The 15,702-nt window shown below is 46.3% G+C and overlaps 1 protein-coding gene across 1 annotated transcript in view; it reads left to right on the top strand.

The window, feature by feature from the left end:
- LOC143180742 (cell adhesion molecule Dscam2) overlaps positions 1 to 15,702 on the top strand; it is a 129,829-nt gene that overhangs the window by 41,023 nt on the left and 73,104 nt on the right. Inside the window, exon 2 of the mRNA XM_076380687.1 lies at positions 10,377 to 10,697. Within this exon, the coding sequence (XP_076236802.1) occupies positions 10,377 to 10,697 (321 nt within the window). The remainder of the gene's footprint in view (positions 1 to 10,376; positions 10,698 to 15,702) is intronic.

The raw sequence follows: 15,702 nt of genomic DNA, 5'->3' as shown, positions 1-15,702 counted from the left end.
GGATGTAAATCACGTTTGATGCTACGACACTTGAGTAATGAATGCTTATGTATATAATATTTAGCTAAATATTTGTTATCAATTAATACTTTAATCATTATAGTAGCTTACATGCAGAAATCCTCTTTAAAAATTGCCCAATAGTCAGAGTGCTAATGCGTTCATGGAATTTATTTTAGGCGCATTTTCATCAGATTTCTAGCACTGTTTCGAGCGTTCAGGTAATCCTGTAGTACAGGCCATTCATTGCGTTATGCAGCTTGAATTTTTCACGTGTTCATGAAAGTGCTATATCGAACGAATCGATCATCACTGTACCGCGAAACAACGTTAACTGGAATCGATGATTCTGCCTTTCAATTACATTCCCTCTCTACCATTTCTATTCCTCTGAATAATCGTGCTTGCGTATTCGGAAAATCTACGCTCGGCTATACGGAAAAGTTGTTTTACCTGAAATTCGTATTCCTGCCCTATGAATTCTACTAAAAAGCTTTTACAGGTTTTCAAAATGGAACCACGATCTGCGAGAGACAAAAATGAACGATTCCTCGGCAATCTTCTCGTGTTCGTACAGTTTTCCATAATCCTCGACGACAATAGAAGGAAAATAATAAAATTCGCAGTGATTTCGAGCGGGTTGGTTGGACGACCCGTTTCGTTCTAAATCCCATTTAAATATTTCCGCGAGAGGGGTCGCACCGTGTGATTCAAACGTTGGCGAATCACCGTCAAACTAAACGAATTTCCAGCAAGCAGAGAGCGCCATGTTGGATAGATTCCTTTTTTTTCAACTTCCACAAAATCGTTCCCTCGGCGCTTATCGCGCTGATCCGATACACATGGTATTCTCTCGTCCCACCGGGAAGGGAAACAATGAATAATTTCCGTCTTGCCTAACTCCCTTGTCCCGCATTGTTTTGCTGAAGGATAAATAACGCGATTCACTGGAATTGGCTGCAGTTTTAATTCAATTTCGAACAAAGGCGAGGGAAACTCGTCAGCCATGGTTTTCCTTATCGAATAAGCTCGTCGAGGCATCGACTCAGGAGAGGAGGCTCTTCGTTGCTCTGTCTTTCAACAAGTTGCCCGCCAGCGAGCGTCGACTTGAAGTTGAAACATCGCCGTGAGTGGACTCGTATACAGCGTGGCGGATTGCAAGTTCACGACCCCCTACGGAGAGGATCGATAGTCGGCTAACCGATGAGAACTTTTGGGTTGTTAATAATTCCCCGCCGAAGGCAAGATCAGATCTGGCGATTGTTAAAGGGGATTAAATCCCTGTGTCGAAGGTAAAGTGGGTTTCGGGCCGAGTTGACCCTTTACAGGTGAATAGGTCGTTACAGTTTCGAACAGCCCGCGGGCGTCGATTATTATGCGTTTCTCTGTTGCACGATTAAATATTTGCGGAGCTTGCGCAAGAAATTGAACCTCGATGAGTGTCCCTTTACGTGACCCATCGCTGTTATCCTCTCAGGAAAATTTACTGCGATAGGAACGTGGGAGGTGAGGATCTATGGGAGTATACGAAGTGGTTATTTATTGTGTAGGAATTGATGCATGGTGTTTGAGGTGAAATTTTTTTTGAAATTTCAAATATTTATATTTTCAAATATTCAAATGTTGAAATTCCACATTTCAAAAGCTTTTAAGTAGATAAAGCTCATAGGACAATAATAACTGTTAACATATCCTATGCTATTTTCCATAGATCCCTCAAAGTAAATCTCAGCACATTGGACTTAGAAAGTTCTACAAATTAGCAGAGATTCGTTAAAATTTGAGCATTACGCCTTTGAAGCCCTTTTCGTTGAACATCTCCTGCGCAGGATTTCAACATCCCTTTACATCCCCGAATAAGTTTCATTATTCTCCAAACTTAACACCTCGAATTTATTTACGTCCCCTCTATCCAACAGCAAATACTGCAGTGATAGAACAGCTTTACATCTCTTCATTCCACTATTACAATCTCTTCGCTTCCGCTATCCAGCCAGATTGCTCCAGGCTTCCACTCCGAATTTACTCAGCGCGCTTTTACGATCCTGTGCAACGAATCGCAGTGTCCTAGTTACAAAATTTTCACGCTATTAAAGCTTCTTGCCCCACCGGCGATAGGAATCAATTCCCCTCGGCAAAACAATGCGACCACAAACACGTCGGCGCGCAATACGCGTTTCCGTGTTTCGTCGTCCGACGAGCAACGCGATGTCACGGCTCCCCTCGTCGCCTGCCCCCTCGTGGTCGCTGCAGGGGATGGATTCCCAAGCCCGTACGTTCCTGTAATTTCATTAGCAATTGAAATTCCTTTGCGGGCTACGGACGAGCTACGAGTTGCGTGCGACCGATTTGCAGCGCGGTTGTATGCCGCCGTGATTCGATTTCGCCATTTTACGAATTTGAATACTTACCGTCCGAACGCGAGCCGCTGTCCCATCAGGATGGTAATAGGAGCATCGGGGACTGCATATAAGTTCGTTGCACACGGAACTGGCGACCGACTGAAACGGAACGGTCCCGTAAACGCTAGTTTCCTGAATATTAATGCCGCGCGGAACTTGATATGCAGTGTACCGTTACATCGCTGGAATAACTTCTCCACTGTGCTTGGGAATACTCCCTGGTGTCCCAAGTCAGCGGTATCAGCTTTCGTCCCGGAAGCATATCGCTTTGTCGGGTAGATATCTGGGTGATGGTTGAGAGAAACCGATGATACACAGGGGTACAAGCGAGTTCGATTCGATGCCTGGTCGGGGAGGGTTGATCGAGACGCCAATGAGCGAAAAATCGAAACGATATCGAAACGACTGGATTTAACTTCAGTGGCAGAGATTTGATTAGTACATTGGACGTATAATCGCAACGAAATTAATTCGATTGCTGTGGGGGTGAGTCGATCGACTCGCAGATCATTAAACACGCGGCTGGGTTACGCGGAAAGAGCGGACGCGTCGTTACAGCGAAACGCTGTGGCGCCGTTGCGCAGGACGGACCAGTCGTTCATTCTGGCTGTGGAAGCCGCTGCTAATGGAGTACAACGAATTACTACTAATTAACGGAGGGGGTTGCCGCGTGGTCCGTGACTCCCCACGTCATGTGACAAATCCCTGGATTTCCCTTGCAGCCTCGCTGGCCAAGAAGTCCTGGCAGCATAATTAGAGTAATGTAGTCGTTGCCGTCCCCGATGGGATTGGGCATTAAACGCTCGTAACGCGCACTTGTACGCTTATCACGTAACCCACGCGATGCGCGTTGATTAAGTCCTGTCGCGAAATGGATTTACGATGATGCTGCTTGCCACAATTTCGGGATATCTAGTTCGCTGGCGGAGTTAATTAAAGAAAAATGGACTTTGAGGACGGATCAGCTTTAATTATGAATGTACGATGGAGTAAAAAGTAGAAGCGTAGAAATATAATTTGTGATGTAATGTAACTGCATAGCAAGTAGTATAACCAACGATTGGTCTGACGTATAGATATACTAAGCCTGTAATGGATCAATTTGACAGTACATTTAATTTACTTTTTTACTTCTCTTAATCATTTAACAAACGAACTATGTATCTTATAGTGGAGTTTATACATGGTACCGAGCAAGTGATAAAAACAACATACTTTGTGCCAGCCTGATTACTTTCACGATAGATAGTAGAGCCTGATTGTCCCGAATGCTATCTCCAGATTGCCAGCAAGAAACTGACTTAAAGTTCTCGTAATCGTCAGAACCTGTTTTGCGATTTCAGTGTGTACTTTCAGGAGAAACGGAACATTTCAGTAACGGCGGTTATAAATTCTGAGTAGAATTTCCCAGGATACATTCGAAGAAATCCACTTCTGCCCTTTGAGCGAAAGAAATAGTTTCGCTTTGCCCGCTCCTTGACGAAGGGTCAGCTGTCCCATTGAGATTGTACGTCTAAAAGAAATTCCACCCAGAATGGTCGTCGACTGCGTGCTTCCTCATCTTTCAACCTTCTCTTCCGGATCGCCGTATGCATCCTTGATGGGCTATTCCTGACGAAGGGCGTGAACCTTTAAAAGCATTCTCCCATTTTTAAGGAGAGCACTTATCAAGTCTACCCTTTAAAGCCGGAATTTGGCTACAGCTACAAAGAACATCCGCGTGGAAACATAAAGCTCGCAGTGGAGAGGGAATAACAGCGGGGGATAAAGTTGTTGATAACGCGGTGCAAAGAGCGTGTAGCGGAATGAAACGTCAGAAGATTCCGCGCTTCTCTGGGAATCTTCAACGCTCCCACGGAGCATTTTACAAGTACCTTGTTTGACAAGACGTGGGAGGATGCGACGATATCTTTGGTGTAGTGGATGGAAGAAATCCAACCACACACTTGTCTCCCTCTTAAGTGATATGTAAAGCGATATCCCCGGAGCTGCGAGTTTTTAAAGTGACTTGTCGCTCAACTTTAACTTCACAAAGATTTGTCAATCACCAGAAGAGGCGTAACCTAAACTCTTCTACCGCTCAATATTAAAAAAATCTCGAACGTTAAAGAAGAAAGGTTCTACATTAAGAATCTCGGGGCACCAGAAGTCAGCTTCAATAGAGAAGCTCTCTGGTGATAGTCGGAGCGTAACTCCGAGCAGTGGCCCGTCCCTGAAATTATTCGTAATCTTCGAAGAGACGGGGGTGTACGAAAGGGGGGCGAGGGGTCGGTTCATGAGACACAGGGCAGAGGAGGGAAGAGGCGAAAGTTTCACGATGACGATCGTTGGTGGAAAGCAGAGAGAGAGAGAGAGAGCTCTTCCCTTTCCCTAGCAGCATTTCTGACTACAGCCCTCACAGCCTGCGCGCCCGAACAATGGAAACAATACATTGAAATGAGAAAGTTGGTTTGCATTGTCGGACAACCGCGGCGATGCGCAGGGGACGCTGGCGTGCGTCTGTCTGTCTATCTGTCTGTCTTCCACCCTCTCTCTCTCTCTCTCACTCTCTCTTTCCCGCAAGCTCGTTTTTTCTCCTCGCGTCCTCTGCCTTTTACCCTTTGTCTCTGTCGGGCGCCTACGTGTACGCGTGCACCCTCGCCTCTTTCTCTCTCACCCCCTCGGCCCCGTTTTCCTTGTGTGCGCGTGTGCGGGCTCGCCTCCTTTTCGTTTTTTCCTCCGCGAAAAGAGACGCACGGCCCTGCCTCGTTTTCCATCGCCCGACTGAAAGAAAGGATTGTAAACCGGCGGATGAGCCGCGGATTCCGGAATGGGGACTGCTCCATTCGACGCGAGCTTTTCTCCCTTGTCGTCGGTGCGCCGCTCGGCCGTGAAACGCGCGCATCAGCAATTAGTCGGAGAGATATCCACCCTCTCCGCGGAGGATTTTAATAAGTTAATCGGGTTGCCGAGCCCCACGAGTCCCCGACGTTGCCCGCGTGCCAGTCGTCGCTACGCGGGACAGCTCGCGGCCAATGGAATTTTTCAAATGTTTTCCTATCGATGGCACTCGAGTGGATATACTTTGAGACAATGCCGCTTGGGAGACAATACCAGGGATACAATAACTGCCGCGTATCCTTCTCTTTCCCCTTCTTTCTTCTCCCCGCCCCTCCCAATCTACTTCTGGCGAATGAACAATCGCCGTGCGGTTTTTTAAGTGTTCTATTCACGTCCATAACCGTTTACCGCTGCGTTGACGATACACGAGGGCCGTTTCGGGCATTATACTCGATCGTTCGAGATGTTTCCCCTCGTCAACCCGTGCAGCGAGGGTATCACGGCCATATCGCGTGCATAACGCGGCAGCGAGATAAAAAAAGTGGATACTGCAAATCACCGGGCGAATTATGAATTTCGAGGACGGCAGGGTTTAATCTGTCGGGTTGATGCCTGCGAAATGTCGGCTTTTTGAGCAATTGCGTGCGAGGGTGCGGCAAGTTTTTTGATATTCCGTGAATTTTATTCCTCTGCTGCTTCATCTGCATGCCATGCGCAAATTTGATAATTTATTGGCGTTGGGTTTATGACTAATTTCCTCGACTAGAATAGATATCGATTCATTTTTCTATTAGATTAATAGAACATCGGAATTTCAGAGGAACGAAAGGGTTGAAAATATTCCCTAACTGTCTAGCCATGCGACAGTATTCTGGAAATTGTAAAAAATTCACGACCGCGAATTTACTCGGCGCTATACTGGCGCGCGCATGCACGGAAAGGCGCGTCGTGATTACAGAAATTTACGCGGCGCGATAGCAATTTCGTCCGAAAAAAGAGAGTACGAATCACCGCTCCGATCCCGACGATCATTCATATTTCACCGACGGCGGTCCCCGTCGCGTTTCATTTTTCATCTCGCACAGATTAATGTTTAATTTTAATTCGTCGCCCGCGGTTTCGACAGCGTCACCCGTCCCGCTGTTTGCCCACGCGCGACGGTACAAAAACGCGCAAAAACCGCTGGGGACGAGAAGGAGAGGGCAGGGAGAAGGCATCGAGGAAAGTGGCAGGAAACTTTGATCACGAGCCATTAATAACGCCGCAGTTAACGTGAATCGCGGGCGAACTTAAAAGGTCGGAAGCGGAGTGGTCATTCGAGCACGCTTAAAAGAAGAATCGCAAGGAGGCTGCTCGATGGGGATGAGGACAGGGGAGCTGGGTCGAGCCTCGAAGGGATGTTGACGCAAAGCATTACGCAGATGGTCGATGGACGCGACGGTTCTGTCTCGTCTCTCGAACCGCCAACAGAGAAACAGAAGTGTACAGCTTCAGAGGCACTCCCGATGACGTCGAGGGTTGACTAAGGTTAGGCCACTCAGCGTGGATCGCGTGTACGACTCGAAGGGGGTGGCGAGCGCGCAAACATTCACATGCGTGCCTGAGAGTGTACCACGGACACGCGCGTCTCCACGCGCGTCTCCACGCTCGTCCCTTTTTCACTGTTACAGCCGCATCGCCGAGTGCGCCCGCAGATGAGGGAGCGTTCTCGAGTAGCTGGTCGCGGGGTGGTGGCGCGGCGGCGCGGCGGCGTGCCGGAGGGAGAGAGGGTTGCACGGACCCTCCTCGTTCATTCTGTCCTCCTCCAGCCGCGTCTATTGTTTAGTTATTCTGATGAGCCAGTGCATTTCAAATACACTCGAGGGCGGGCCATTATATCAGGGAACGCATCGCTTCCTTTCGCGAACCGGCCGCGCGCACGTGCGCCTCGCGTCTTCTGTCCCGACCGAGCGACCGCTCCTCGTATCTGGACATTTTGATACGCGGTTAATTGGACGGAACCACCGAGATGAATCGGAGGCGTGCCTGCGTTTCTGTGGGGCGGGCTGGGACAGCCACTCGAGCAGAGAATGCTGTTGATTCTTCGGGGTAAACGATCGAGGGGTTGAATGTATTGGGTTCGGGAGAGGCGTAGTAAGACCTACAGAGGACTTCAGGAGTACAGACAGGAGTTCGAACGCGCACAAGTGGTGTGTTCGATGTTCGGGGCTAAGAGGTGTCAAATCTCTTTCGCTCTTGAAATTCAAACAATTTTCCTAGCGAGTTTTGTGAGTCATGTGAGGTTAGTAAGAAGTAGACAGGCATCTGACTCTTCTTTTATTCTAAACACTCACTATGGTTTTGGTATTTTTTATGCAGAGGAAGTGTTTGGGGTGGGAAAAATTGGCGAACAAGAACTGGGGTTTGTTCAATAACTTCGCTTCATGGTAATGATGCTGGCGATGCAGATAGGCACGAATGCAGACTGCAGTTTCCCCTTCCCCCCTTCGCTTCCTGCCTCTTTCTTTTTTATACCAGTAGAAGGGGAGTGGTGAATAGTGGGTATAGAGAAAGCGCGTTTCATTTGATCAAACGCATGTTTTCTGCAGTTAGAGTGCGATTATCTGCCGTTATTCGAAATTAAAAATACCGCTTCCGTGAGGGCTTTTCGATCTTTTTTTACCCACCCTCTCGGGGAAATGGAATTACCGAGATACTCGATTTTCTCGATGTTAATCCGGATTATGAGCTCCCGGGAATTCAGGAAACTGGAAATATGGAAATTTCTCGTAAACATCGATTACCATCGGGCTTTTGAACTGACCAGAGTTCTCCACTTATTTTCAATTTCTAATTTAATTACTTCTCTTTTTGTTGCGCTCTCACCATCTCTTGTTAATATTATCTACAGAGGTTATAATATTAGAGTATGAAGTATCCAACGCTTAACGAATATTTACCCATAAGTTAATTATCTGGCCAAGGCTTGAGATTTGTGAAACTTAGCGTAGATATTTTATCGTAACAAAATTTACAAGTACGATAGCATAATTATGTTGGTTAAGAATTATTCCACTGTTATTACTGTTTCGCCAGAAAGCTTTATATTATGTTTTTCTTCTACCTCAATCTCGAAACATTTTATACACACAAATACTTCCATTCTTTAAACATAGTTATATACAGGCACTCCCTCGACAAGCACCCCGACATTACGACATTCACTACGAACAATCCTTTGCAAACTTTGCTTAAGCAGCTCAAGTAAACATTACAGATCAACGCGAGACGCCTTTTTCCGTTCATACAATCCCCGCGAAGCTTGACATTCTTCAGCGAACAATCACAAAACAACGTTTCACAAATACCAACGAAAATATGCGTTCTCTCTCCACGCAACTTTCCGTTCCGATACCTCCTGGCATTTCGTTTACGATTCGAAACGTGCCAGCCATGGTGCGTTTAATTGAACACCGAATCAAGAGGAAATCAAGGGGAAAGGTAGAAGCACTGAAGCAACAAAACATGCTGGTCCGTCGACGTGCGTCTGACATTATAGGAAATTAAGTTACCTTTGTAAAGCGGAATAGACTTCTCGGGGTCGGGAAATATAAAATTACGTTTATAGCGCGCTTTGCTCTTTCCTTTAGGGAAAAAATTGTTGCGGCCCCTGAAGAGTGGGTTCAGGTAGTAAAGTATTACCTCGTCGCTCGAGAGGGGGTTGAGGGTTGAGGGGATGGGAGGAAGCCAGAGGAATCTCGGAAGAGAATGCGACCGAGTCCTTCGAATAATACAGACCCCGCAGAAGGACGCTACAATTTTCTTTTCGTTGAAGGGCGGGAGGGGGTGGGATCACTTTCGAGATCGCGGTGCAGGTCACGGCTCTAAGTGCATCTCGGAAACAATCCCGGGCGGAAAGGAGGGAGCTCTCCCGACTTCGTCGACGAGGAGATTCTTCGTTATTTGCGAAGTCGGCTCGCGTCCTCCGCGAATAAGGGATCGCCGTGTCAGGGACGCGGGCTTCCGAGACCAGACGAGAAGTTAATTAACGCTGACTTTATCGTCCGCAGGAACGTACGGTGAAAAGAAGCTACGAAGTGGGAGGAGGGCCGTCTTCTTCGCTTTGCTCTCGATCGTGCCGCGCCGAAACGTCTTTCTCAGCAATTTCTGCTCCCCTGGACCCTTGCACGAACTTCTTAATGCGATTTTAACGCTTAAGGCTCGCTCCTGTAGCTCTGGGAATGATACCTCGTCCTACGATTCCTCAGACGGTTCTCTTCCCCGCGGCAGTTACCCGGGGATCCGGGAGAGCGCGTCCATCAGACGTTATTAACTGGAACGTTCGTGGAGCACGAGTGGAAGAGGATGCACGGCCATATTCGTTGCACGTTCCTCCGCGTATTCCGCGTGCACTTCGTTGGGCCGGCTTCCAGATGGGCAATGTCGGACGGAATGCGGAATACATCCGTGCGGACCGGCATTCCTACTTAAATCAACATAACTCGGGTGATGAATGGTTAACAGGCTTCGCGGGGGACGCAATGCGCTCCATTTATGGAAGCTATTACGGCCGAATTTCAGCGTTAAATGTGTGATTTATGGCCGGCCGTATTATCTTCGTTCATGTCCCGTCGGCGATACAGCTCACCCATCTCCCTTTCACCCGCCGTCCCGACCGTGTCAACCCAGGCGCCCATCCCGTGGCCCTATTCCTGAAAATTACTTTGAACTCGGCAAGCCAGCCGAAAAAATTCATCAACCCGGTGTCCGAGCGGTCCTGCTATGATTAATGTCCTTCTAACTGCCGATTGAAACAGTAAGGAAAATTTATTTTTAGGTAGGCTGATTCGAACTTTGACTCGGGCGGTACGGTCTCTTCATTGGATTTAGTTCAATGTTGAGGGTAGTTGTGTGGGCTTTGAAAGTGCTCGGTTTCTTACAAGTTTTGTAGGATTTTGTGAATCTTGTAAATAATTTGAAAATTTGAATATTTGAAAATTTGAAAATTTGAAAATTTGAAAATTTGAAAATTTGAATATTTGAAAATTTGAAAATTTAGATACGTGGATATCTGAATATTTACTTTCTATTTGTGATACTTAATCTCTGATACAGTCTCTAACTCTGATACAGTCTCAAACTCTCTCTGACGATAGCTATTTCTGTATGTTCCAGGTTGTAACGCCTCGTACGAGATGCAGGGCCCGCGTTTTGTGTCGGAACCGCCGACACGAGTGGAGTTCACAAACGTGAACGGTGGCCGAGTGGACTGCATCGTCAGAGGAAATCCGGCGCCCACCGTCGACTGGCTGGCAGCGGACGGCGGCAGCATAACGAGTATCCCTGGAATCAGACACGTCCTTGGCAACGGGACCATCCACTTCCCAGGATTCGAGGCCGAGGTGTTCCGGCAGGACGTCCACTGGGCCATTTATAAGTGTTCCGCCGTGAACAGCGTCGGCGCCATCGTTAGCAGAGACGTCACTGTCAGAGCAGGCAAGCCAACTTCTTGCTCGTTATCTGCATTATGTTATCCATCCCTGTTGCGGTAACACTTTTCCACTATTCGTTCTTTTTCCTTTCTACCCATCGATTCTACTCGAAACGAAGAAGAACGACCCTGTTCCTCCTCGTCCCGAATAATACGCGATTTTGATTGATCGTACGCGTCCGTCGATATGGAAATATTTGTCGTTTCCTCTGATCGTCGCTCGTATTCTGGCTACCGCGCATTAGCTATGTCAGGGCAAGCTTGCGAGCTTGACGGTTTCTGGAACTCGCTCGTTTCGACTCTAGAGGAATTCTTGGAAGGTTCGTTCTACATTAAACATCGCCCCACATCGGTCGCTAGTTCACGTAGCCGAGAGTTCCCTTCTTAGACGGAATAATTCATTCCCCGCGATCGGTGGATAGTACGTCTTCGACGATATGAAATATTTATTCCCAACAGGTTCGTGATTTGCTTCGTGCCGTCGTTGTGCCCTTGCCGCACCTGGGCGCCTTCTATTTCCGTTTGTGGCACCTCGGTCGAGGCGGACGAGTGGAATGTAATTCATAGTTTGCCGATAGTTCCTCGCTCGAATTCGTTGACGGCCGACAGAAAGACGAGTTTGCTTTTCGCGAGCGAACATTCTTTCTCCCGTGACGCGGTGCCTCGAGATCGATCGACGGAATTATTCAAACTCCTGTCGTCGAGTAGCGCCAACAAAGGGAGGAACGACGCCTTATCGGGCCCCATTCTCAGCGACGTCGTAGTTTCTGTCGCGGATGAGAAGCTCGTCTTTAGAGGGAAACGTTCACGGTCGTGTTGTTTCTGTTCGCTGTTTTATCAGGCTCCCCTCAAAACCGTGGCAAGATCCATGGGGGATGGGGCGGGCAGATAGCGAGGGTAGCGGCGATGGATGGAGCGAAAGCTTCGGTGTCTCCGCGGCCGTCTTAAAAATAGAGCTTCCTTCGGGCCAACGAACCGGAAGATATCTTATCGACCTAATATGCCCGTAAATCATCGTCGCGTGAACGCAGCCCATACCTTTTCAGATTCGTGTTCGCTACCTCTGCCGCGTCAGCTTCTCCTCTCGCCGCCTCGCTCCTTCCCGTGTCTCGGTGCTGAACAGTGTCCTTTTTGCAACGTTTCCCTCCTGACTTCGCTGATTCTGTCCTTTTCCGCGGCGCGACTGTCTCCTCGGACGGATACGTGTGCTCCACCCAAGCAAAGTGGATATGATTTCGCATGTGCTCCCGTAGGCTTACATATGCATTCGAACAGCCGCTGGCTGCTGACTCTGCTGGATACGCAAATCGAATAACAACAATGGAGGCCCTCGTTTCCGCTCTCCCAGTTCTTCCCCCGTCTAACCGTATCGGTAATCTCGGTGTCTGATCGGGAACACGTACGATTCGTCTATTCGTCGGACGTGTCACGCCTCTCGCCGATGAGACCACCTAGGACCAGGCGAAGAGCACGATCGCGTTCGACCGTTGCTTCCGCATTCCCCCCGACAGACACACGGGCCAGGGAATCGCGCAGGAAATGAGGGTAACTAGGCTGATAAAGGGGAACACGTCGGGAGGGTGGCTGTGTTTAACGATTACCCTCTGACGAGGGCTTCAAGTGTATCAGTAGAGGAGCAGAGAAAGGGGACCTGGGACACTTGAATGGAACGACTAGCAGGCTTTATGGAGGCCTATTGGGCCCTTTGATTTCTTCAATCTGTGCAAGATGTGTGGGATATAAAGCGGAGAGTGTTATGGGGTAGTTTGAGGCAGACCTGTTAATTGGGTCGTTTCGTGAATAGGTCGGTTTTATGGTGTTTAATACGCTTAATCTTGTGTCGATTAAATATTTATTATAGAAGTGTAGAAGATATCAAGCTTAAGGGAAAAATCGTGAACTACGCGCAAGTAGAAAAATCAGCCTGTAGTCAAACATAGATTAGTAGCATAAGTCAGACGCCCTAGACGATTATTTCTTCATTCTCCAACATTAAAGTACAGCATTCTTTCTTACCACTTAGACGTCATTGAATTCCAGACTTCAAAGTAAGTATTCTGCAGCAGCTTAAATATAATATGCTTCAAATTTTCATTATGCCTCGATAAAATTAAGTAAATGAAACTGGAAGCCATAAATATTGCTCTTTCAATTATCCGAAGGATATACAACTCATCCTTTGGCAAGAAACGTGCACCTTTGAGCGAATTTATATTTCCCGTAATTTTAGTTCCGTTCTCATCCAGCGTACTATTTAAAGTACGTCCACATCATAGCCAAAGAAGTTAATTAAGATCGTCAAAGGAGGAAATTACATGTCAGCTAGCAGACGCTCGTTCTTCGATGATAAAGTAAAAATTCCTTCTCCCTCCTTTGTGCTGTTTTAAAGGTATTGTTTATCTTTCTAGATATCGAGAGATCTTCGCGTACTTTCGTCGGGACAATGATAGTTTCTTCGAATGCGACCCAGTTTGAACAAAACTCAAGGCGTTTTGAAAGGAAGTTTCGCTAAAAGGGAATGAATATTGTTGACGGTAGAAAGTAGATTCTGAACGAGTAGTCTGTCTGGTTGATGAGATGCAACGTTTAATACCAGCTTCCGTGTAAATCTCGCAACAAGAATACGCCTCAGGGTAGCGGGCTGGAAGTTTGACGGCGGTTTTGCAAAAACAACGACAGCGACGCATTGTTCGGTCACTAAGGCGCTTGGTGGCGCGTTACGCTCGAGTCGATCTCGCTAAGACGTTTGTTTTCTTCCGTTTTACTCGGCGCAATATATATTCGGAGTTATTCTTCCTGTAAATTTCGTTGTTCCGGTTTAATTTCGCTCGGCTGCTGTGTAACCAGAGATCTTAACGACCACCGCGAGCATTAAACAACGCGCTACCGCATAAATGTTCCTCTCTGCTGCTGAACATTTCTTTGTTCAGCCTTTCAATGGATATTCGAGCTACCTCGATCGACAATATTGGCAACCTTTTTAGTACAGGACAACAAAGACTGGAGGGGTATAGAAGTAGCATATCAGAAGGGGTTGATTGTTGAAAGAAAGTTATGACATTGTAGGCACAGAGGGTGCTCCGTTATTAATTATAAATTTATTGTGTGGTACAAAGGGTACATGAATCTTAACTCTCATAGTAAATTCAAATTTTGATGATATATAGAAAGACAAATATTTAAAGGAAAGACTACAGAAGAAAAAGAGATACAGAATGTCTTAAAGTCGGCGGATCGCGCAAAAAGATGGTGACTTTATATAAAATGTATGAAAAAATAAATAAAAAATATAGATTACATATTTTTTAATTCTAGACTTTTCAAGAAAATTCATTTTGTCTTTTAGTTGCGTACACTCCCACTGACGTACACTTTTATGCGCTTAGGGGATACAGAGGATGAGGGAAACTCTTCTACTTTTCAGTAGAGAGAGTCAGTGGTCAGACCATGAGTTTCTCTTTGAAGATTTTCCGTAAAGGTCGGTGCAAGTTGGAACTGATCCAATCAAAGAACTTTATTTTATATTGCCGCCTTATTTTTTTCATGAAGGTAATATCATCAACTTTCTGCACATACTACCGATTCTTAGACACCCTGTGCACAAATGTGGACTCAAAAAATTCAAAACATCGAATTAAAATAACTCACTTATCGATTTAATTTCGATAAGTGTATCCATTCAAGATTTATGTCGCTTTCAAACCCTAAAGCAAACTGCATTAAATTGCATTCGGTACATTTCTAGCTGCATAATTTGTTAAGTGATTCTGTCAAAAATTTCCTATTTAGTGAAAAGTCTACACGATAATCAGAATATTATCCAAACTTCTATAGACTACTTACATTTCCAGATGTTGGATTTTTCGACAGTACAGAACAAAATTTTTCCAAGGTTTGCTCATGGGAAAGACCACTTCAATTATACAATTATGCCAGGCTCATGTTGATTTAACAACAGTTCTGCTATGGTTGGCAATCGAAATGATTATTTCCCGAGGCACGAACAGACCTGGCCGAGATCGAATCGCTTGAATATACATACCTGTGCTGGCGAATCGCAAATTCATGGAACGAGAGGACGAATGAGGAAGACGTTCGCGTTTTACCGAATCGCAAGAATACTTCGTCTCGCTCGTCGGTTAGACGGGAAGCGTCTGTGGAATTTCCGCTCTGCTACCCTGTGCGCGAGCGCATAAGACGCTCAGACTCTATTCGACGTGCTCGAAACAAGACGCTTAAAGTAATCTTATTATCATAACTGTGCCGCCCATGTTTTCGTACGTCAGGTACATGTCGCAGCGAAACAAAATTTCTTGTCGGAAATGCGAATCCTGCCATGGTCGTCGCGGTGAGAAGGGAACAATTATTTTTAATTGTAAGTTCCTGGCACTTCGCCAGAATGTTCCTTCGAATAAAGAATATCGTAGTTATAGGTTATGGGTGACTGGTTTCAGAAGTCGAACACGTGAACGTTTCCTCTTTCTCGTCGTTCGAGTGTTCTTCAAACTTGTATTCGCTGGGAACAGTATTTGCTGAAACTTTTGTGGAAATAATTATTCGTGGCATGGATGATGGGCTGAACTGGATCATCAAACTCGTTTTGTGTTGTACAGATGTTCTACATTGTCACAACTTTCATGTTGAACAAGTGACTAGTCTTCTTTACGAGAGCTTTATTATGAAAAGCCTGATTTTTAATATTCTAAGTTGTTACTGGAAAGAAGAAAGGAACTCCAAATACTGACAAGTGTTTTAGTACGTAAAATATAGAATACTTTGAAATGGCATTTTCCTGTCTGACGATATCCAAACATATTTACAGTTTTCTTGCATATCTTCTTTAAGCCACTTCATATCTCGCTATATCTCAGCGCATGCAACGCTCCATCCAATTGAAGGATACATAAATAATGATTTCCCGTTGGCGCCAAGTGGCGGCTCGAACAATTTCCCCCGACAAGAGGGCTCGTCTCGTGACAGACGCGAAGCATAACGAAGACATAATTACCA

This window comes from Calliopsis andreniformis, chromosome 6, assembly GCF_051401765.1.
Source record: "Calliopsis andreniformis isolate RMS-2024a chromosome 6, iyCalAndr_principal, whole genome shotgun sequence".
NCBI lineage: Eukaryota > Metazoa > Arthropoda > Insecta > Hymenoptera > Andrenidae > Calliopsis > Calliopsis andreniformis.
The sequence above is the reverse complement of the archived record's forward strand: the minus strand, read 5'-3'. Positions and strand labels throughout refer to the sequence as shown.